At 43.9% G+C, this 25,313-nt stretch overlaps 1 protein-coding gene across 16 annotated transcripts in view; it reads right to left on the minus strand.

The window, feature by feature from the left end:
* DLG1 (discs large MAGUK scaffold protein 1) overlaps positions 1-25,313 on the minus strand; it is a 296,709-nt gene that overhangs the window by 250,979 nt on the left and 20,417 nt on the right. For all 16 annotated transcript variants that reach the window (XM_056565340.1, XM_056565338.1, XM_056565345.1 and 13 more), the window contains exon 3: positions 4,496-4,656. In XM_056565340.1, the coding sequence (XP_056421315.1) occupies positions 4,496-4,656 (161 nt within the window). The remainder of the gene's footprint in view (positions 1-4,495; positions 4,657-25,313) is intronic.

Here is a 25,313-nt window from a genome sequence, read left to right on the forward strand (position 1 = left end):
TTTATCCCTTGTTCTATAAAAACAACAGAGAATAACCAATATCGTTCTCCAGTTCTCCGTATTCTGGGACTTGACATGTTAGAGTACGGTAAGCTTATTGCCGGCCGCAGCGATGTCCCTCCCTGGCCAGTAATACACTGAGCTGCAGCGTGATGTAATGGGCCCGGGCAACAGGAAGAAAGCAGGGTAGAATGGAGTACTCCTTTAAGCGCCGGACATAATAATGTCATATAGGGAACCCCCGCTCAGCTTATCGGGTTCCTGCAAATTCACCACAGGGGTCCTGATCAGCTCCACAGAACTAACCAGTAATTTTCAGCAATCCCATACATATGCATGAAGCCCCGTGCTGCAGACAGGGGCCCAGTTCTGGAGATTACGGTAAGATAATTTTCACTTAACTCCTTTAATATATTTCAAAATAATGTCTAACATTTCAAAAAGTGTCTGTAGGCTTTAACACCTTAATGTCCCTTGGTATATTTGCACACACATCATAGAGGTTTAGAAAGGTATAGCGAGAGCCTAGGAGCCAAACTCTCTTCATAGCCAGTGAATACAGCCATCATGACCAACCACTATAGTAGCGAGATACAATGCTGGTTACTTAAAGGACATGTCCGGTGCTACCTTTTCTTATTGTATCTGTTCCGGGCTGCAAAAATAAAAAATAAGCTTTCTCTTACCTGCATGCGCTCCCCCGGTGGTCCGGTACAGGCGTTCGGTCCCCGGGCTGTATTCTTCTTACTTCCTGTTAGCCCGGCACGTCACACAGAGCTTCAGCCTATCACTGGCAGAGGAGGGACATCGCTGCGGCCGGTGATAGGTTGAAGCTCCGTGTGACATGCCGGGCTAACAGGAAGTAAGAGGAATACAGCCCGGGGACCGAACACCTGTACTGAAGCATCGGGGTAGCCTAGGCAGGTAAGAGAAAATTTGTTTTCTTTTATTTTTCAGCCCGGAACTGATAAAATAAGAAAAGTGAGCACCGGACATCTCCTTTAACCCTTTAGATTCTGCCATCATTGGCACTAAGCAGAATCAGAAGAAGCACCAGTATGATGTCTAAGGTCCAATTAGCTCTCCAACAATACAATTGTGGGGAGCCAATCTGTTGCAATGGTAGCCAGGGGCTTTTCAAAAGGCATCTGTGGCTGCCATGACAGTTCTACTATACAGCATGCCAAATAAATAATCTTCAATTGGTAGCTAGTGTCACCCACCAGTGATATACCACTTGCACTCTATTCCTTTACCCCATGTCTCCTTCACCAGAAGTGGTTTACATGGAAACACACAAGTACATTTCAGCTAGATTTATTTTTTTATTAAAGCCAGATACTGATTTTTTTCAGTTTTTTTTATTTACAGTCATGGCCATAAATGTTGGTATTTCTCACAGAAAGGGATTGCAGTAACACATGTTTTGCTATACACTTGTTTATTCCCTTTGTGTGTATTGGACCTAAACCAAAAAAGGGGGAAAAAAGCGCAAATTGGACATAATGTCACACCAAACTTCAAAAATGGCTGGACAAAATTATTGGCACCCTTATCTTAATATTTGGTTGCACACCCTTTGGAAAAAATAACTGAAATCAGTCACTTCCTATTAGGGATCGACCGAAATAGTTTTTTTTGGGCCGATACCAATAATTGGTGGAGGTTAGGGCCAATAGCCGATAACTTATACCGATATTCCGGTATAAGTTATCGTCTATTTATCCCCCCGCGACCCCGCTGCAGATCATTGATTTAAAGTGGGCGCTTAAAATCAATGCACTGCAGTGGCTTTTGCGGTGCCATAGGCCGCCGCCGCCACCCGCTTCTCTCCCCCTACCTGTCAGGGTGGTCCGGGCCATCCTTCCTTCCTGTAGTTTCCGGCGGCATTCCGGGTGGAGGGTGAACCGGTCCGGGCTGTCCTTCTCTGGGGGTCCTCTTCTCCACTTCGGGCAGGCTCCGGCCTAGTAACGCAGCATAGACGCCGCTGCGCAGTGACGCCCGTGCGCAGCGACGCACCTGACGTCACGGGGTAGCGGCGTCTATGCAGCGTACTAGGCCGAAGCCTGCCCGGAGTGGAGACGATAACCCCGGAGAAGAAGGACAGCCCGGACCGGTTCACCCTCCACCCGGAATACCGCCAGACACTACAGGAAGGATGGATGGCCCGGACCACCCCCATAACGGGTAAGTTTAATTTTTTTTATTGACTCGGAGGGTGGGGGAGGGGCCCGACCGGTATAGCGGTATGGGCAAAAATCCATACCGGTATACCGCCCAGCACTACGGTGGGGGGTGCGACGTGGTGCGGTGGGTCGGGGGGGGGGGCTTCCGCCGTGCGGCGGGGCGGTCGCCGCGGTGCGGCGGGTCGGGCGGTCGCGGTGCAGGGCATTATCGGCAAGGTAATTGCAGATACCGATAATGCCCAAAATCGTGATTATCGGCCATACCGATAATCGGTCGATCCTTACTTCCTATAACCATCAATAAGCTCTCCACAGGTGTTCAATGGGATTTAGATCTGGACTCATTGCTGGCCACTTCAGAACTCTCCAGCGCTTTGTTGCCATCCTTTCTGGGTGTTTTTTGACGTATGTTTGGGGTCCTTGTCCTGCTGGAAGACCCAAGATCTCGGATCTTTCTGACACTGGGTTGTACAGTGCGACCCAAAATCCGTTGGTAATCCTCAGATTTCATGATGCCTTGCACATATTCAAGGCACCCAGTGCCAGAGGCAGCAAAACAACCCCAAAACATCATTGAACCGCCACCATGTTTCACAGTAGGTAAGGTGTTTGTTTTTTTTGTAGGCCTCATTCCGTTTTCGGTAAACAGTAGAATGATTTTACGAAACTTTACCAAATGAACTTTACAAAAAAAGCTCTATCTTTGTCTCATCTGTCCACAAGACGTTTTTCCGGAAGGATTCTGACTTACTCAAGCTCATTTTGGCAAAATGTAGTCTTGCTTTTTTATGTGTCTGTGTCAGCAGTGGGGTCCTCCTGGGTCTCCTGCCATAGCATTTCATTTCATTTAAATGTCGATGAATAGTTCGCGCTGACACTTATGCTCCATGAGCCTGCAAGACAGCTTGAATATCTTTGGAACTTGTTTGGGGCTGCTTATCCACCATCTGGACTATCCTGCGTTGACACCTTTCATCAATTATCTTCCATCCACGCCCAAGGAGATTAGCTACAGTGCCATGGGTTGCAAACTTCTTGATAACGTTGCGCACTGTGGTTCAAGGCAAATATAGATCTCTGGAGATGACTTGTAACCTTGAGATTGTTTATATTTTTCCACAAATTTGGTTCTCTTCTCCTCTTTCTGTTGTCTATGCTTAGTGTGGCACACACACACAATGCAAAGACTAAGTGAACTTCTCTCCTTTTTATCTGATTTCAGGCGTTATTTTTATATTGCCCACACCAGTTACTTGCCCCAGGTGAGTTTAAAGGAGCATCACATGTTTGACAAAAATCTTAATTTTCCACAATTTTGAAATGGTGTCAATAATTTTGTCCAGCACATTTTTGGAGTTTGGTGTGACATTATGTCCAATTTGCTTTTTTGCCTCCTTTTTTGGTCTAGTTCCAATACACACAAGGGGAATAAACATGTGTATAGAAAAACGTGTTACTGCAATCCTTTTCTGTGAGAAATACTTCATTTTCTTGAAAATGTTCAGGGGTGCCAACATTTACGGCCATGACTGTATTTAGTACATTTTTAGTACATTATTGAGAGGGCAGCCATCTAGCTTTAGACATTAGAAGAACACCACAGTGGCTTAACTCCCCAGTGCGATCCGTCACTCTGCAGATGATGGGCTCCTGAGACTATAATACTGATCTTTCTTCAATAAGCCCTGTACTAGCTGTGCTATAATTAATTAAAGAGACCCCTACCGATCATGACTTTTGATATGTCTGAATAGCATGTCAAAAGATTTTTTTTCTTGAAAGTAATGTTTACAGCAAACCCTATGAACAGACACAAAAGTCTGGAGTGGACCCTATTCATCTATATCTAACCAGTGGGCCAGTCATTGTGTGTGTGGGCGATTTCATAACATCAGCTATTTTGAATGGTGGTAGATCCCCTCTTATTTATACAATGTTGTCACTGTAATTCTGAGATTATGAGGAGAGTGCTGTAAAGTGATCTGCACTAAACAAAGCATCAACTTGCTAGGCCTAGTGGACAGAATGAAAACTGCAAGATATCAGTATTTTTTTCTTCTTTAGAATATAGATCATAAAATGGAAAATTAGACAAAAAAAAAAAAAAAAATACCATCCAGGGATATCATCTGATCACTGGGGGGAGGTAGTTTGGTTTGAGATGGGGTTGTTCAGATAAGGACATTTTTTTAGAAGCCAAATTAAATGCATTTTTTTTAAAGAAATGACAGAACAAAATGTCTTAGTAAAAAAACCTATAAAAACACACTAAAATATAGTCTTGCTTAAAAAGATTTTAAAAAAAATACCTCTGTACTCTGACTGCTTGGCAAAGTTTCTGTAGTTACAGTTGAGCTGGGAAGGCTGGAAAGATCCCATGCATTCACATGCAATACTGGTTCACGTGCCTTGGAGTTGTCAGTACATTTTGGATTGTCTAGTAAGGTCACTTCATAAAATTCTTGAATATCTGAAAGACAGCAAGTACATCATGTCAGATAAATATTGTCAAATGTGTATCATTGATGGTTTAACTTATGTCATACATACTAGTATGTAGTTCTAGAAAAATTAAAGCGTTATTGTAATTTAAAAAAGGGAACCTGTCGCCAGGTTTGACCCTATATAATTATTGTTAACATGGTATAAATGTGAAGATAAGGTTTCCTACTATGCCTCCATGTCCTCCTGACCATCCGTGAAAGTGGTTAAAATAACTGTATTGTAAATCTCCAGCCCTGTATGTAAAAGGATTCATCAGGGAACAGGCATCACATGGCTTCTAGGCTAGCTTGAGACTTTAGGGAACAAAACAGTGATGTCGGTCTGTGCCTGGACTGTCAATGACGCATAATTAGGTACAGCCCAGGGTACAGTGACTCATTTACATACAGTAAAGGAGATTGCTGGATGGTGTTCTTTGCCAAAAAGTTTATTTTCTGCCAATTCAATAGTCACATGATGATGAAATCACAACCCATAAATAAATAATAATAAAAAACAGAGGAAAAAAATGACAAATAACCAGTTAAGGACTCAGGGCGTGTGGGTACGCCCTTGTGTCCTGGTAGTTAAGGACGCAGGGTGTACCTGTACGCCCCAGTCCCGTTACTGCCGTTTGAAGCATGCTCACAAGCTGAGCGTGCTTCATATGAGGTTGCTTCTGACTGCTAGCAGCAGCCAGGACCCAGGTTTAATGCCGGACATTACTGATCGGGCCAATTCCTGACATTAACCCTTTGATCACGGCGTCCGAAATGTTAATCGGGACCAATACTGATCGGGACCATCGCGGTGAAATCACGATGTCCCGATCAGAGGATGGCGGAAGGGCCCTTACCTGCATCCTCGCAGTTCATTTGGTGCTCTGATGTCCCTAGCCAGCCATGGCAGGCTGGAGCAGCAGAGCACCGATAAACACTGATCAATTTTGAGCCAAAGCTCAGTACTGAACAGTGTATGTAGTCGAAAGATTGTATGGCATAGCCCCCTATGAGGACAACAAAAAAATAAATAAATAAAAAAAGTTTGAATCACCAAAATGAATCCCATTTTTTAACAAGCATATGTGGTATCACTGCGTGCTTAAAAGTCCGAACTATAAAAATATAAGGTCAATATATATATACCAAAAAATATTGCAGCACTACTCAGCTTCAATATGTGGGTGCCAGCGTCCAAAAACTTCTTGACCCAAGTCCTTAGTTTGGATAAGATCCAACAACAACGCAGCACTCCAAAAAACGGTGAAAAAAGTGTTGATTTATTCCTGCCACATCAGTACAAGCTTGTACTGATGTGACAGGAATAAATCAACATTTTTCACCGGTTTTTGGAGTGCTGCGTTGTTGTTGGATCTCATATATATATATGTCCAAAATTGTGCATTTTTGGTCACTTCATATACCAAAAATAATAATAAATAAAAAAGCGCTTAAAAAATAAAAAAAGTGTTATCAAAACAAACATGGTACCAATAAAAACTACAGACCACGGCGCACAAAATGAGCACTCCTATAGCCCTGTATGCAGAAAAGGAAAAAAAACAAGTTATAAGATCAGAAGATCGCAATTTTAAACATACGAATTTTGGTGCATGTAGTAATTTTTTTAAAGTAGTAAAATAAAACCTACATTAATTAAGTAGAGATGAGCGAACTTACAGTGATTCGATACGTCACGAACTTATCGGCTCGCCAGTTGCTGACTTTATCCTGCATAAATTAGTTCAGGTTTCAGGTGCTCCGGGGGGCTGGAAAAGGTGGACACAGTCCTAGGAGAGTCTCCAGCCCACCGGAGCACCTGAAAGCTGAAGTAATTTATGCAGACTAAAGTCAGCAAGTGCCAGGCCGAAAAGTTTGTGACGAATTGAATTACTGTCAGTTCGCTTATCTCTAAAATAGAGTATCCTTGTAACCGTATGGGCCTACAGAAGATAAGGTGTAACTTTTACCAAAAAGTGCACTGCATAGAAAATGAGGCCCCCAAAAGTTACAAAATGTTTTTTTTTTTTATGTCACGCCAAAAATATATATTTTTTTGGATTCGCCGCAGATTATGTTATAAAAAGGAGATTTTTTAACACTTACCATAAAATCTCTTTCTAGAAGGACACAGATCGTGGGGGACACAGACTGTGGGTGTATCTTGCTGTCTCTAGGAGGTGTGACACTATGGTAATAAAAAAAATAAATAAATAAATAAATAAATAAAAGTCAGCTCCTCCCAGCAGGATATACCCGCCTTCAGGCTCTGAGCTAGTCAGTTTAAGTTCCAAAGCAATAGGAGGAGACCAATAGGTCAAAGAAAAACCCAAAACTGTCCCAGAACCAGAAGAAAAAACATAACTGAACACACCCTCGGACAGAGAACCAAAGGAAGAACCCAAAAAGGGTGGGAGCTGTGTCCCCCAATGGATCCTTCGAGAAAGAGATTTTACGGTAAGTGTTAAAAAATCTCCTTTTCTCTAATCGGCTCCATTGGGGGACACATACCGTGGGACGTACCAAAGCCGTCCCTTGGGTGGGCAGATAAGTAATCAGGCAGATGGCCGATCCACTGCCGCCTGCAACACTTTACGACCCAGACTAGCATCAGCCGATGCGAAAAGTATGAACTTGGTAAAACCTCAAGAAAGTGTGCAAAGACGACCAGGTAGCCGCCTTGCAAATCTGCGAGGCCGAGGCTCTATTCTGGAGAGCCCAGGATGCCCCAAGAGAACGTGTGGGATGAGCCACAACCCTGAAAGGTGGAATCTTCCCCTTACAGAGATAGGCTTCCGAAATGGCGGACCGAATCCACCGAGAAATGGTTGCCTTGGAAGCCGGTTGTCCCTTGCGACGACATTCCGTAAGGACGAAAAAGGAATCACACTGACGAAACGAAGTAGTGATGGAGAGATAAGACCGAACAGCCCGAACTACATCCAGCTTGTGTAGTAAGTGCTCCTTAGGATGAGAAGGAGCCGGAAAAAAGGACGGGAGGACAATGTCCTCATTGAGATGAAAGGCCGAGACCACCTTAGGTAAAAACGAAGGAACTGGCCGGAAGACAACCTTGTCCTGGTGAATCACCAAAAACGGAGAACGGCAGGAGAGAGCTGCCAATTCAGACACTCTCCAAATGGAGGTGATAGCAACAAGAAACACCACTTTCCAAGAAAGGAGGCGCAGGGACACCTCCCTAAGGGGTTCAAAGGGGTCACCTTGGAGGACAGCCAGAACCAAACCAGATTTAAGTCCCAAGGGGGAGAAGGTGACCGATAAGGAGGGGCAGCGTGCGCCACTTCTTGAAGGAAGGTCCGGACATAAGAATTAGAAGCCAGAGGATGCTGAAAAAATATAAAGGGCCGAAACCTGACCCTTAAGGGAACTGAGAGACAACCCCAGTTCCAATCCTGACTGCAAGAAGGAGAGAAGACTGGGAACAGAAAAAGTAACACGAGACAAGACCAGAGCTTCACACCAACAAAAATAAGAGCGCCAGGTACGGTGGTAAATTTTCGCCGAGGAGGGCTTACAAGCCCTGAGCATGGTGCGAATGACTTGGGAAGAGAAACCGCGGGCTCTCAAAACCGCGGTCTCAACCGCCACGCCGTCAAATGTAGCGACTGTAAATTAGGGTGGCAAAGAGGATCCTGAGAGAGCAGGTCTGGACGAAGTGGAAGGCGCAACGGAGCGTTGCCCAGGAGCCTGACCACGTCGGCGTACCACGTCTTTCGGGGCCAATCTGGAGCTACCAGTATGGCGGGAATGTCCTCCGCTTTGAGCTCCCTCAGAACCCTGGGAAGGAGCAGAAGGGGAGGGAACAGATAGGGCAGGGCAAACCCTGCCCAAGGAATCACTAGGGCACCCACGGCTAGAACCAGGGGGTCCCGGGACTTTGACACAAATGGAAGATTCTTCCGGCTGTGCTGAGACGCGAATAGGTCCACCTCTGGAATGCCCCAGATGTCACAGATCTGCGCGAAGACGTCCGGATGTAGAGACCACTCGCCAGGGTCGGCTGATGACCGGCTGAGGAAGTCTGCTTCTCAGTTGAGCACACCAGGAATGTGAATCGCCCAATTGGCCGGAACCTTGTTTTCCGCCCAGAGGAGAATCTTTGTCACTTCGGCCATGGCTGCCGAGCTGCGAGTGCCGCCTTGCCAATTGATGTAAGCTACAGCCGTAGCGTTGTCCGACCGGACGCGGACAGGGCGGGTCTGAAGATGGGACTCCCAATGAAGACGACAAAGAAGAATCGCCCTCAGTTCCAAGATGTTTATCGGAAGAAGGGCTTCCCAGGGAGACCAGAGTCCTTGAACCTTCCAGCCCCTGAACACACCGCCCCAGCCCCACAGACTGGCATCTGTTGTAACCACCTGCCAGTGGAGGGGGAAGAAATGATCGCCCCTGAAGAAGAAGGGGGAGCAGAGCCACCAGAGCAGAGACTGACGGATCCGACGAGGGAGAGCAATCTTGCTATCGAGAGACAGAGGAGATCTGTCCCATTGAGAGAGAATCGCCAGTTGAAGGGGGCGGTAATGAAACTGGGCAAAGGGTACGTCCTCCATGGCCACTACCATCTGACCCAAGACTTCCATGCAAATGCGGATGGAAACTGGGACCTGGGCCCGAAGGGAGCGGACTCCTGACAGGAGAGTCAGACGTTTGTCCGGCGGAAGGCAAATCCGGGCAGAGACAGTGTTTAATTGAAGTCCCAAGAAGATCAGAGACTGGGTGGGAGAAAGGACAGATTTGTCCCAGTTGACCATCCACCCGAAGCGATCCAAGGTCTGGAGAGTGAGATCCACATTCTCCAGAGTCTGGACACTTGTGGGAGCCTTGATGATAAAGGTCGTCCAGGTAAGGGATCACTGAGACTCCTCTCGACCGCAACAGGGCTATCACTGGCGCAAGGATCTTGGTAAAGACCCGAGGAGCAGTGGCCAGACCAAAGGGGAGGGCTACGAATTGAAAAATGCCCCTCCGGAACCGCAAAGCGGAGGTACCGCTGATGGCCGGGAAATATTGGAACATGGAGGTAGGCATCCTTGATGTCCACAGAAGAAAGAAACTCCCCTTGTTCCATGGATGCCACAACTGAACGTAGAGATTCCATTCGGAAGTGGCGGATGAGAAGATGACAGTTGAGACGCTTGAGGTCCAAGACTGGACGCACAGAACCGCCCTTCTTGGGAACCACAAAAAGATTGGAATAGAAACCCCGAAAACGTTCCCCTGGAGGAACGGGGACAATGAAGCCTTGGAGAAGTAGGGACTGGAGGGCTTCACGAAACTGCTACACCAGAGAAGGAGACCGGGGGGCCCGGGACTATAAAAAAAAAAAAAATAAAAAAAAAAAAAAAAAAATTAAAAATAAAAAAATCGATCCCTCGGATGGGAGGCAAATTCGATTCGGTATCCTTTGGACACCACGTCCCTGACCCAAGAGCCCTGAATGTGTGTGGTCCAAATGTCTCGAAAAAGTAAGACTGCCTCCCGCCCGAGAAAAATCTGCGGGTGGGGGCTTCCCTTCATGCGGAAGTGGGTTTGTGGTTGCCCGATTTGGCCGCAATACAGCCAGAAGGGTTGGTGTCCAACTTCCAAGATGGGCGTGCCCGGAAAGAGGGAGCATTCTTGTTCCGCGAAGGTGCCTGCCCAGACCCCTTATTGGGGCCAAAAGTCTGAAAGGACCGGAAGGAAGGGGACTTCCTCTGGGAAGTAGAGCGAGCCTCACACACACACACACACAGGTGCTGGTTTAGCACGATGAAAGGATACTTCAGGAGTCACGTCCGAAGATCCTGGGTCCTCTAAGTGAAAGGTGTCTCTTATGGCCGCAACCAATGAGTTCACTGTTTCAACTGTATCCGAGCGGTCCTCTGAGTCAGATGCAGATTTGGAAGCCTCATTCGCCAGTTCACCAGGAGAATGTGAACGAGTGGAGGCATTCCTGGAGGGGGGGGGTGACCCTGATCGGGTACGCGGCTCTGGCGAGGCAGAGCGGCGACTCCGGGAACATCCTCTGGGGAAGCGACGTTTGTGACCAGATGACACGGGGGGAGGGGGGGCGGGACCCACGAGGGGAGCACCCACGTCTACTTGAAGACTCAATGGAAGAGTCAGAAGAAGCACCCCTAGTATGCTTGTGAGAGCGTGAAGCATGTGGAGAAGAGGAGCGGGACCCTTTAGAGGGCCGGCGCAGGGCAGACCTCTTCAAGGCAGACACCACATCACGGGAGGCCTCAGCAACCGAACGGGAGACTTGAGTCAAGTCAACCATATACTGGGATAGGGAAGAAACCCAGGCTGGAGGGGCGGCCAAATCCACTGGGACTCAAAGAGCATCCGGGGGAGCAGTGGAGCAGGCAGAGAAAGTGGGTTCAGCAGAACCAGACATTTTGGAATTACAGCTCTTACAGACAAAATAGGAATCTAATGCTCCAGTTGTCTGTTTAGAGGGAGGAACAGTTCTGGGTAAGGACATAATGAAAAAAGAACTCTCTCACCCAAGTCTGTGTCTCCAAGGCAGCTGCTGTGAGGAGAACTCCGCTCTAGTGTAGATAGAAAAAAAACAGCCAATAGCCAGAGAGGGGCGTGCCTGCAGCAGGGGCACTGCCGATTGGTCCCTGCCACCTATAATCGCACGCACGGCGTTGATTGGAGGACTATTCGCGCCTCCAGTAAGCTCCGGCTGCCCTGTGGGCGGAGCTATAGCGCCCCGGCCGCCAAAGTGCTGAAGAAGAAAATAGTAATGGCGCCCGCTCCTTACCCCGAGCGCACATGACTTCCGCATATGCGCTGGCAGGGAAGTGAGCGGGCAAGACTCATATTTGCTGGCAGCAGTCTGCTGCCGAAAGTGAATGTAAGTCGGCGCTTTGTGCGCCCGTACAGTATAAATGCCGCGGCTGTCAGCCGCATAAGTAAAACACACACACATAAGCATGTGAATAAACTGAGCCCCTTCACCCAAAAAATGCCACTGCTCGCCCCAGAAATAAAGATAAAGCCCCTTGTCCAGGCCAGCCCCATTAGACCCTGAAAGGTGGGCCAAAAACTGAGGGTCTCCAGAGGTTGCAAGGGAGAAGGGGAATATATACTCACCTCAGTCAGAAGAACTTAATTTAATGGAGTCTTCTGTGAGGTCTTCAGTCAGCTTTCTGTCACCTGCATCACGCCGAGCTACCATGTGCGAGCGAGGCGAGCAGGGAATAGGGGGACCTGGACCCATGAGGTAAAACCCCAGGCGCTGACCGTTGGCGAGAGGGGGTTAACAGCACATATACGCAATGTCTGTGCCCCCTCAATCGCAATGGGGAAACGTGAGCCGCAGTTCATGAGTCCCCACCTGAAACATGAAAGAAAAAGGAATAAAAAACGAACACATCCCTAACTAGGAAAATAATAAAACATAAGACCTGGTCTGGAGAATTCCAGACCATCTCCACCTCCTTCAGACACTAAGCTAAAAACTGATTAGCTCAGGGCCTGGAGGCGGGTATATCCTGCTGGGAGGAGCCAACTTTTTTTGTTGCCATAGTGTCATACCACCTAGAGACAGCAGCATACACCCCATGGTCTGTGTCCCCCCCAATGGAGCCGATAAAAAAAAAAAAATTCTCTAAGTGGTACAATTATAGAAAAGCATATAACATGGGTATCAGAATAAAGAAAACATGTCATTTTTACCGTAAAGTGTACAGTGTGAAAACAAAACCTTCCAAAATTTGCTAAATAGCGGTTTTCTTTTCAATTTTTGCACATAAATATTTTTTGGGTGGCACCATACATTTTATGGTAAAATAAGTGATGTCCTTACAAGGTAAAACTGGTGACGCAAAAAACAAGCCCTCATATGGGTCTGTGGATGGAAATATAAAAAAGAGTTCTGATTTTTAGAAGGAGACGAGGAAAAAAAATTAAAATGCTTAACACCTTGGGGACGGAGGGATATTCCGGTTTTGCACTTTCATTTTTTTCTCCTTACATTTTAAAACTCCATCAAACTTGCGCCATCAATTCTACTTTGTAATGATATCAGTCATTTTACCCAAAAATCTACCGCGAAACGAAAAAAAATTCATTGTGTGACAAAATTGAAGAAAAATGCTATTTTGTAACTTTTGGGGGCTTCCGTTTCTACACAGTGCATTTTTCGTTAAAAATCACACCTCTTTATTCTGTAGGTCCATATGATTAAAGTGATACCCTACTTATATAGGTTTGATTTAGTCGCACTTATGTAAAAAATTATAACTACATGTAGGAAAATGTATATACTCGAGTATAAGCCGAGTTTTTCAGCACGATTTTTCGTGCTGAAAACACCCCCCTCGGCTTATACTCGAGTGAACTCTCCACCCGCAGTGGTCTTCAACCTGCGGACCTCCAGAGGTTTCAAAACTACAACTCCCAGCAAGCCCGGGCAGCCATCGGCTATCCGGGCTTGCTGGGAGTTGTAGTTTTGAAACCTCTGGAGGTCCGCAGGTTGAAGACCACTGCGGACTTCGACATCATCCAGCCCCCTCTCACCCCCTTTAGTTCTGTACAGTACTCGCCTCCGCTCGGCACTGGTCCGGTGAGGAGGTCGTCCGGTGAAATAGTGGTTCCGGGCTGCTATCTTCACCGGGGAGGCCTCTTCTAAGCGCTTCGGGCCCGGCCCCAGAATAGTCACGTTGCCTTGACGACGACGCAGAGGTACGTTCATTACCAACGTACTTCTGCGTCATCGTCAAGGCAACGCCTCTATTCTGGGCCCGAAGAGCAGAGAAGAGGCGCCCCCGGTGAAGATATCAGCCCGGAACCACTATCCCACCGGACGACCTCCTCACCGGACAGTCCTGCAGCACCGGACCAGCGCGGAGCGGAGGCGAGTACTGTACAGAACTAAAGGGGGTGAGAGGGGGCTGGATGATGTGGAAGGCCGCAGTGGTCTTCAACCTGCGGACCTCCAGAGGTTTCAAAACTACAACTCCCAGCAAGCCCGGACAGCCGATGGCTGCCCATGCTTGCTGGGAGTTGTAGTTTTGAAACCTCTGGAGGTCCGCAGGTTGAAGACCACTGAGGGCGGATGATGACAAGAGAATGATGAAGGGGGGGGTGTGGGATGATGACAAGGGGATGATGAAGGGGGGTGGGGATGATGGCAAGGGGATGATGAAAGGGGGGTGTGGGATGATGACAAGGGGATGATGACAAGGGGATGATGAAGGGGGGTGGGGATGATGACAAGGGGATGATGACAAGGGGATGATGGCAGGTGATGATGATGAGGGTCTGGATGATGACAGGGTGATGATGATGAGGATGTTAATGACGGGGGTCTGGATGATGACAGGGGGGGGATGATGTATTTCCCACCCTAGGCTTATACTCGAGTCAATAACTTTTCCTGGGATTTTGGGGTGAAATTAGGGGCCTCGGCTTATACTCGGGTCGGCTTATACTCGAGTATATACGGTACGTTTAAAATTGTCATCTTCTGACCCCTATAACGTTTAAATTTTTCTGTGTATGGGGTGGTATGAGGGCTAATTTTTTGCGCTGTGATCTGAAGTTTTTAGCGGTACAATTTTTGTATTGATCTGACTTTTTGATTGCTTTTTGTTCATTTTTCATTATATAAAAAGTGACCAAAAAGACACTATTTCGGATTTTGGAATTCTTTTGTGCTTACGCTATTGACCGTGTGGTTTAACGATCTATTTTTTACAACTCTGACATTTCCACATGCGGCGATACCACATTTATTTTTATTTACACAGTTTTGTTTTGTTTTTAATGGGAAAAGGGGGGGATTCAAACTTTTATTAAGGAAGGGATTAAATGATCTTTATTCACTTTTTTTATGCAATTTTATAGCTCTCATAGGGGGCTATAACACTGCACACACTGATCTTTTACATTGATCAAATGGTTTCTCATAGGAAATGATTTGGCTGCTTGACTGCTCATGCCTGGATCTCAGGCACTGAGCAGTCCTTTGGCGATCGGACAGCGAGGAGGAAGGTAGCTGTCCTACAGCTGTTCGGGATGCCACGATTTCGCCACGGCAATCCCGAACAGCACCACTGAGCTAACTGGCATTAATTTACTTTCACTTTAGACCCTGCCATCAACTTTGAACGTCGCGTCTAAAGGGTTAATAGCGCGCGGCACCGCGATCAGTGCCGCGCGCTATTAGCCACGGGCCACAGCCGTTGTTAGAGGCTGGGCCTGACCCGCTATGATGCGGTGCCACGCTCCTATAGACAGGAGTGGGCGAAGGGCATACAGGTATGCCCTCCGTCCCCAACAGGTTAAAGAGGTACTCTGGTGGGATTACATATTTTTTTAAATCAACTAGTACCAGAAAGTTATACAGATTTATAAATTACTTCTATTAAAAAACTCTTAACCTCTCCAGTACTTTTTAGCAGCTGTATACTACAGAGAAAGTTATTTTCTAATTGAATTTATTTTTGTCTTGTTCACAGTACCCTCTGCCGACACCTGATGCCCATATCAAGAACTGTCCAGAGCAGGAGAAAATTCCCATTACAAACCTATGAATTTCCTCTGTAGCATACAGTACTGGAAGGGTAAAGATTTTGTTAATAGAAGTCCTTTACAAATCTGTTTAACTGTCTGGCACCAGTTGATTTATAAAGAAAAAAAAAAAAAAAAGTTTTCCACCGGAGTACCCCTTTAACCCCTTAAGGACGAAGACCATTTTTTTTTTTTTAAGTTTTCCTTTTTACCTCCTCGCCTTCAAAAAATCATAACTAATATTTTCATCCACAGACTAGTATGAGGGCTTGTTTTTTGTGCGACCAGTTGTGCGTTGTAATGCCATCACTCACTTTACCATAAAATGTATGGCGCAACCAAAAGAATACTATTTGTGTGGGGAAGTTAAAAAGAAAACCGCAATTTTGTAAATTTTGGAAGGTTTCGACTTCACACCGTACAATTTACAGTAAAAATTATGTGTTCTTTATTGTTTGGGTCAATACGATTAAAATGATACCCATGAAAATATACTTTTCTATTACTGTTGCGCTTAAAAAAAAAATATTTTTTTAAATCGCAAACTGTTTAACAAAATTAGTACGTTTAAAATCCCCCTATTTTGAAGACCTATAACTTTTTCATTTTACCGTATAACCAGCGGTGTGAGGGCAAATTTTGGGCACCGTGATCTGTAATTTTTATTGATACCATATTTGCTTATATAAAACTTTTCAGTCCCAAAAAAATTAAAAAATTTAAAAGTATTAAATGTTATAAAAAAGCAGCTTTTTAACTTTTACGTTGACGCCGTTCACCGTACAGTATCATTATCATTTTAATAGTTGGGATATTTACGCACGCAGCGATACCAAAATATGTATATAAAATATATATTTTCTTTTCCCCACACTTTTTGGGGTTGAAATAGGGAAAAATGGAACAATTTACGTTTTTATTGGGGGAGGGGGTTTTTCCCTTTTTTTTTTTTTAATTTACACTTTAACCCCTTAAGGACGCAGGACGTAAATGTACGTCCTGGTGAGGTGGTAATTAACGCACCAGGACGTACATTTACGTCCTAAGCATAACCGCGGGCATCGGAGCGATGCCCGTGTCATGCGCGGCTGATCCCGGCTGCTGATCGCAGCCAGGGACCCGCTGGCAATGGCCGACGCCTGCGATCTCGCGGGCGTCCGCCATTAACCCCTCAGGTGCCGGGATCAATACAGATCCCGGCATCTGCGGCAGTTCGCGATTAAAATGAATGATCGGATCGCCCGCAGCGCTGCTGCGGGGATCCGATCATTCATAACGCCGCACGGAGGTCCCCTCTCCTTCCTCCGTGCGGCTCCCGGCGTCTCCTGCTCTGGTCTGTGATCGAGCAGACCAGAGCAGGAGATGACCGATAATACTGATCTGTTCTATGTCCTATACATAGAACAGATCAGTATTAGCAATCATGGTATTGCTATGAATAGTTCCCTATGGGGACTATTCAAGTGTAAAAAAAAAAATGTAAAAAAATGTAAAAGTAAAAGTAAAAAAAAAAGTGAAAAATCCCCTCCCCCAATAAAAAAGTAAAACATCCATTTTTTCCTATTTTACCCCCAAAAAGCGTAAAAAACATTTTTTATAGACATATTTGGTATCGCCGCGTGCGTAACTGTCCGAACTATTAAAATAAAATGTTAATGATCCCGTACGGTGAACGGCGTGAACGAAAAAAAATTTAAAAAGTCCAAAATTCCTACTTTTTTAATACATTTTATTAAAAAAAAAATTATAAAAAATGTATTAAAAGTTTTTTATATGCAAATGTGGTATCAAAAAAAAGTACAGATCATGGCGCAAAAAATGAGCCCCCATACCGCCGCTTATACGGAAAAATAAAAAAGTTATAGGTCATCAAAATAAAGTGATTATAAACGTACTAATTTGGTTAAAAAGTTTGTGATTTTTTTTAAGCGCAACAATAATATAAAAGTATATAATAATGGGTATCATTTTAATCGTATTGACCCTCAGAATAAAGAACACATGTCATTTTTACCAGAAATTGTACGGCGTGAAAACAAAACCTTCCAAAATAAGCAAAATTGCGTTTTTCGTTTTAATTTCCCCACAAAAACAGTGTTTTTTGGTTGCGCCATACATTTTATGATATAATGAGTGATGTCATTACAAAGGACAACTGGTCGCGCAAAAAACAAGCCCTCATACTAGTCTGTGGATGGAAATATAAAAGTTATGATTTTTAGAAGGCGAGGAGGAAAAAATGAAAACGTAAAAATTAAATTGTCTGAGTCCTTAAGGCCAAAATGGGCTGAGTCCTTAAGGGGTTAATAGTCCCCCTAGGGGACTATTTAAAGCAGTCATTCGATTGCTAATACTGTTCAGTGCTATGTATAGGACATAGCACTGATCAGCATTATCGGTCATCTTCTGTTCTAGTCTGCTCGATCGCAGACCAGAGCAGAAGACCCCGGGAGATGGCTGGAGCAAGGTGAGGGGACCTCTGGCCGCCATGCTGGATGATCGGGTCGCCGCAGCGCTGCAGGCGACCCGATCATCCATTCAAAGTACCACGATGCTGCAGATGCCGTGATCTGTATTGATCGGCATCTGAGGGGTTAATGGCGGACATCTGCACGATTGTGGAGGTCCGCCATTATGGGCGGGTTCCTGGCTGCTATCAGCAGCCGGGACCTGACGCGCATGACGTGGGCATCGCTCCGATGCTCGCTGTTATTCATAGGACATAAATGTATGCCCTGGTGCGTTAAGTACCACCTCACCAGGACATACATTTACGTCCTTTGTCGTTAAGGGGTTAAGGCCAAAATGGGCCTGGTCCTTAAGGGGTTATTTCTCACTTATTCCTAATACAGATAAAGCAAGTCTTTAGACATAAAAGTAAAAGAGCTGCTGGAAGCTGTAAATCACTTTCTATGTAGAGGACAGGAGCTTCTACAGGGTCCTATAAGTACACACAGGGAGCCAAAAAAGTAAAATGGAGACACCCCCACCTAGCGGCCAATTAAGCCGTTGTACTGTAGGGAGGAGCCAACAGGCAGCCAGTCAGTGCATACACTTCAGCAAAACTGGTGTCCTTCCAGCTATTGACAGATTTTGCAAACTGTCCATAGCATTTGTGACACTCATGCAGATTTGGTGGTGGAAGGGAGGTATATTTCCCTCAGGTTCCTCTCCTATGTGAAGTGACTCTAGAGCTTTCACCTGCCAGGTGATTAAGATGAATGGGAGGGCAGATATAATAGAGAAGCCAAGAGGGCCAGACCCCTATGGGAGCTATAACACTGCAAAAAAACAAACAAAAAAAAAGTGAAAAAAAATAAAATAAAAGTTAACAAAAAGGTAATTTAACCACTTCCCTAATAAAAGTTTGAATCACCCCCCTTTTCCCATTAAAAAAAAAAAAACTGTAAATAAAAATTTACATATGTGGTATCGCCGCGTGCATAAATGTCCGAACTATAAAATTATATCATTAATTAAACCGCACGGTCAATGGCGTACACAAAATAAAAAATTCCACAGTCCAAAATAACGTATTTTTGGTCACTTTTTATATCATAAAAAAATGAATAAAAAGCGATCAAAAATTCCGATCAACACAAAAAAGGTACCGTTAAAAACTTCAGAACACGGCGCAAAAATTTAGCCCTCATTTCCCGTACGCGGAAAAATAAAAAAGTTACAGGGGTCAGAATATGACAATTTTAAACATATAAATTTTCCTGCCTGTAGTTATGATTTTTTTCATAAGTGCGACAAAATCAAACCTATATAAGTAGGGTATCATTTTAACCATATGGACCTACAGAATAAAGATAAGGTGTAATTTTGACCAAACAATGCACTGCGTAGAAACCGAAGCCCCCAAAAATTACAAAATGAAATTTTTATCTTCAATTTTGTCGCACAATGATTTTTTTTTTCCATTTCGCCGTGGATTTTTTGGTAAAATTACTAATGTCACTGCAAAGTAGAATTGGTGGCGCAAAAAATAAGCCATAATATGGATTTTTAGGTGCAAAATTGAAAGCGTTATGATTTTTAGAAGGTGATGAGGAAAAAATGAAAATGGAAAAATGCCAATCCTTAAGGGGTTAATATACATTGGTTAAAAATTATGTATATTTTTGGGTGAAAAAATGCTGTCCCTGCAGCTATTGCCTGTGTGTCTCTATGACGAGTCCAAAAACAGGAAGTGAGGGCATGACATGCAGGGATCTGTGCAGACTTCTTTTTTGTCAATCATCCTGAGGTATGAGCCAGGAGCATGTTTTAGAGCCTCAGTGCACACTGTCCTGCTTTTCCTTAGTGCACAGAGCCCTGCTTGTCCACCCTCACTTCCTGTATTTGAATTCTTCATAGAGACACACAGAGTGTATATATATATATATATATATATATATATATATATATATATATACACACACATATACATACACGCACATACATACATATATATACACACATATACATACACACACACACCTACACAGTACAGACCAAAAGTTTGAACACACCTCATTCAGATTTTTCTTTATTTTAATGACTATGAAAATTGTAGATTCACACTGAAGGCATCAAAACTATGAATTAACACATGTGGAATTATATACATAACAAAAAAGTGTGAAAATGTCATATTCTAGGTTCTAGCCCCTTTTGCTTTGATTACTGCTTTGCACACTCTTTGCATTCTCTTGATGAGCTTCAAGAGGTAGTCACCTGAAATGGTCTTCCGACAGTCTTGAAGGAGTTCCCAGAGATGCTTAGCACTTGTTGGCCCTTTTGCCTTCATTGGGTTCAGGTCCGGTGACTGTGGAGGCCAGGTCATCTGGCGCAGCACCCCATTACTCTCCTTGGTGAAATAGCCCTTACACAGCCTGGAGGCGTGTTTGGGGTCATTGTCCTGTTGAAAAATAAATGATGGTCCAACTAAACGCAAACCGGATGGAGTAGCATGCCGCTGCAAGATGCTGTGGTAGCCATGCTGGTTCAGTATGCCTTCAATTTTGAATAAATCCCCCAACAGTGTCACCAGCAAAGCACCCCCACACCATCACACCTCCTCCTCCACACCAGCACACCTGTGAAGTGAAAATCATTTCAGGTGACTACCTCTTGAATCTCAACAAGAGAATGCCTAGAGTGTGCAAAGCATAATCAAAGCAAGGTGGCTACTTTGAAGAACCTAGAATATGACATATTTTCAGTTGTTTCACACTTTTTTGTTATGTCTATAATTCCACATGTGTTAATTCATAGTTTTAATGCCTTCAGTGTGGATCTACAATTTTCATAGTCCTGAAAATAAAGAAAACTCTTTGAATGAGAAGGTGTGTCCAAACTTTTGGTCTGTACTGTATGTATGTGTGTATATATATATATAAGAAACTGGCGCAGCACTCAAAAATTGTAGAGAAAAAAATGAATTTATTCCTTCAGGTCAAGCAAAAAAACAAAAAAAAAAAAGTGAAGTTTCAGCTCCTCAATGGAGCTTTTTTCAAGCATGGTCATATAACAGGCTGGTGGGGGGGGGGGGGGGGGGTTATCCCCAGTGCAATCAATTAACAAAAAAAAAAAATCATAATACATACAGGGATGTGGAAATCCTATCGGCCGACGCCCGGGACAAGTAGTTTTAGGCGCTGGGCAGGTGAATTTTTTTTTTTTATAGATTTAGCCCTGTATCGGGCTAGCAGGGACAGACAGGGACATCGGCAGGAGCCGATGGAAGTCTGAACCCCACACCGGCGCTCAGAGTGTATGGAGGGGGCAGTGGCGGCCCCCAGCTGATTTCAGTAGCGCAATTTTCTGGGCTTGCCTCGGGTGTAAAAGGAGCTAGCTACAGCTCTCCCGCCTCTAATAGCCTGGTATGCTGCGATCACAAACCATTAGATCACCGCTGTCTAAGTTGACAGCAGTGTCTAAAGGAATCTTATGACCATCCCTGGTGGTCTGGTGGGGGGGGGGGGGGGGGGGTTTAATCGTACTATTTTGGTGGAAATTATTTTATCTACCAGGACAAGTGGATTTTCTTGAGGGACAAGTAGATTGTGTTCCGCTTTAGTCGCCTGGACAAGTATTTATTCATTTTATTTTTTCATTTACACACCCCTGTACATATTTGTAAAACAAAGTGCATTAGGAGTACCGCAGTACATAATAAAGTGCATTACTGTTATTAGGTGCGTACATTAAAAACAGTGAGGCCTGAAATCTAGCGCTCCATTGTAATAGCTAATAATAAACACAGGTGAAAAAGATACAAAATCAAGTACATTTGTAATCATACAGGAAAGTGCTCACCCGCTCTGCATGGCAAGATGGCTATACGGTTTATACATAAAGCAACTGAGCATGCGTGCACTTCTTCACACTGCCTGTCTGGCAGCAATAGCTAATCACGCCATCTGTTTACATTGTAGCCACGGCACTCGGACCCACGTCCCGGCCAGGACTGCGGATCGCATTGACAATGCGATAATAGCCGTGTGTCATGTGACCCGCTTGTCACGTGCGCTCACTGGGTTCCGGGAGACAGGCAGTGTGGAGGTGCACGCATGCTCAGTTGCTTTACGTATAAACCGTATCGCCATCTTGCCATGCAGAGCGGGTGAGCACTTTCCTGTATGATTACAAATGTACTTGATTTTGTATCTTTTGCACCTGTGTTTATTATTAGCTATTACAATGGAGCACTAGATTTCAGGCCTCACTGTTTTTAATGTACGCACCTAATAACAGTAATGCACTTTATTATGTACTGCGGTACTCCTAATGCACTATGTTTTACATATACGTATTGTGATTATTGATTGATTGTTATGATTGATTGCACTGGGGATAAACACCCCCCCCCCCCCCTTAGTTTGTTATATCACCATGCTTGAAAAAAGCTCCATCGAGGAGCTGAAACATCACTTTTTTTTGCTTGACATGAAGGAATAAATTCACAGATTTTTCTATAGTGCTGCGCCAGTTTCTTCTATTACATGGACTGTGATCTGGTCGGGGCGCTGGCAACGTGCACCTGTGGTATAGTAGTGCTGCATTGACTTTGTAATTATAATATATATATATATATATATATATATATATATATATATATATATATATATATATATATATATATATATACACACACACACACACACACAAATATATATACATACAGGTATTATCTACATTGTATAAAACGTTTTTGTTGACAAAGGGGTACACTTTAACCCCTTAAGGACCCAGACAATTTTCACTGTAGGACCCGGCCATTTTTTGCACATCTGAGCACTGTCACTTTAAGCATTAATAACTCTGGGATGCTTTTACCTTTCATTCTGATTCAGAGACTGTTTATTCGTGACATATTCTACTTTATGTTAGTGCTAAAATTTTGTCGATACTTGTATCATTTCTTGGTGAAAAATTCCTAAATTTGATCAAAAAAATTGAACATTTTGAAATTTTTTTTTTTTTTTTTTTACTTTGAAGCTCTCTGCTTGTAAGGAAAATGAATATTCCAAATAAATTATATATTGATTCACATATACAATATGTCTATTTTATGTTGGCATCATAAAGTTGACATGTTTTTACTTTTGGAAGACATCAGAGGGCTTCAAAGTATAGCAGCAATTTTCCACAAAATTTTCTAAATCTAAATTTTTCCGGGACCAGTTCAGTTTTGAAGTGGATTTGAAGGGCCTTCATATTAGAAATACCCCACAAATGACCCCATTATAAAAACTGCACCCCACAAAGTATTCAAAATGACATTCAAAAGGTTTGTTAACCCTTTAGGAGTTTCACAGGAATAGCAGCAAATTGAAGGAGAAAATTCAAAATCTTCATTTTTTACACTCGCATGTTCTTGTAGACCCAGTTTTTGAATTTGTACAAGGAATAAAAGGAGAGAAATCTTCCTAAAATGTGTAACCCAATTTCTCTCCAGTAAGGAAATACCTCATATGTGTATGTAAAAGTATTTGGCAGGCGCACTAGAGGGCTCAGAAGGGAAGGAGCGACAGTGGGATTTTGGAGAGTGAGTTTTTCTGAAATGGTTTTTGGGGGGCATGTCACATTTAGGAAGCACCTATGGTGCCAGAACAGCAAAAAAAATAAAATATAAAAATAAAACACGTCATACTATTTTGGAAACTACACCCCTCAAGGAATGTAACAAGGGGTCCAGTGAGCCTTAACACCCCACAGGTGTTTCACGTCTTTTCGTTAAAGTTGGATGTGTAAATTATTTTTTATTTTTATTTTTTCACTAAAAGGCTAGTTTTCCCTCAAATGTAAAATTTTTGCAAGGGATAATAGGGCAAAATGCCCCCTAAAATATGTGAACCCCATCTCTTCTGAGTATTGAAATACCCCATGTGCGGACATCAAGTGCTCTACTGGCGCACTACAAAGCTCAGAAGGGAAGGAGCGCCATTGAGCTTTTGGGGGGAAAAAATTGTTTGGAATGGAAGTCAGGGGCCATGTGCGTTTACAAAGCCCCTCATGGTGCCAGAACAGTGGACCCCACCACCATGTGACCCTATTTTGGAAACTACACCCCTCACAGAATTTAATAAGGGGTGCAGTGAGTATTTACACCCCACTGGCGTTTGACAGATGTTTGGAAAAGTGGGCTGTGTTAGAGGGCTAAATTTTTGAGCCGTGATCTGTATTTTTTATTGTACCACTTTTGTTTTCATGGGACTTTATGATCACTTTTTATTTCTGATACATGAAGTATCCAAAAATACTCACTCACTGTACATCATTGACCGTGAGGTTTAAGTAAAGTTATATATTAATAGTTAAGACATTCACGCATGTGGCTCTACTGCATGTTTATTATTTTCTTTACCTAATTTTATTTAAAAATGGGAAAAGGGGGCGATTCAAACTTTTATTATGGAAGGGGCTTATTCACATTCATTAACTTTAAGTCTCCATAGGGACCCATTACTTGCAATCTTTCATAGTACCCGTCATCAAAAAATTTATAATTTTGTATATTACTGTATTCCAAACAACTTTCTAATTTCATGTATTTAAAGAAAAATGTTTATTTCTATGTGTATTTTCATTTTGAAAAACTGACCACAAGGGGTCTCCTTACATGTCCCGGCCACAAGTCTCTTATAGAGTCCTGGCATGAGTCTGAACTCTCATACTGCAGCCGGGACACTGACTAGCACAGCCCAACTCCCTGCCTGTCAGACAGGCAGGAACAAGCACTGTGCCTGCAGCGCTCCTGTAGATGGCTACATCACTAGGCTCCATTCCCTGTGAAGGAAAGCCTGCTGGCCACGTGTGCCGGCTGAGGTTCAGTGCAGCGCTGGATGCAGAGTGCAGCACTGAATACAGATAGAGGCCTGCAAAGAGGTAAGAAGTGGTCCCACTTTCTCCAGCCTGGGGCTTGCACTATGTGAGCAAGTTAACAGGTATGAAACAGAGTTTTTTTTAAACCTCAGAAAACATTTTTAAGGGTGGGAGTGGTGTTAGGAGTAGTTAGGGACTATCATCTGAGCTAGTTTAGAAAAGATTGTTTTGTGACAGGTACTCTTGAACAATGCTGTTCCATAGAACAGCATTGATCAGTGTTATTGGAGCTCCATTGCTCCAAGCTGCCATGGCTTCCTGAAGCTTTGGAGTGCCGATCGGACATTGAGGAGCCAGGTAAGGGACCTCTCGCCTCCCTCTCCGCTCTCTCTGATTTTAATGCAGTGGTCTCGATCAGCCCACTGAGCAAGCCGGGATGAGGTTTTTCACATTTTAGATGCCAGGGCGTTAATGCCAGACATCGGCCCAATAGGCGATATCCATCAAGTATGAAGCACACTCAGCTCCTGAGCACGTTTTATACAGCGGAAACCAACAATGGACGTCAATTGTCAATAAGAGTTAAAGTCATATTTTTCCTCTAAGCTGTGTGTGGGCCAAATTTTTTTTATTTTTTTTTTTATTTTATTTTTTTTGCACCATGAGCTTCAGTTGTTACCAGTACTACTTTTGCACAGATTTGACTTTCTGATCAGATTTATAATTTTTTTTTTTGGGGGGGATGTGACGGGCCCACAAAACAGCAGTTTAGGCTTTCTTTTTTTTTTTTGCATTTACACCA

Source organism: Hyla sarda, chromosome 3 (assembly GCF_029499605.1).
Source record: "Hyla sarda isolate aHylSar1 chromosome 3, aHylSar1.hap1, whole genome shotgun sequence".
Taxonomy (NCBI): domain Eukaryota; kingdom Metazoa; phylum Chordata; class Amphibia; order Anura; family Hylidae; genus Hyla; species Hyla sarda.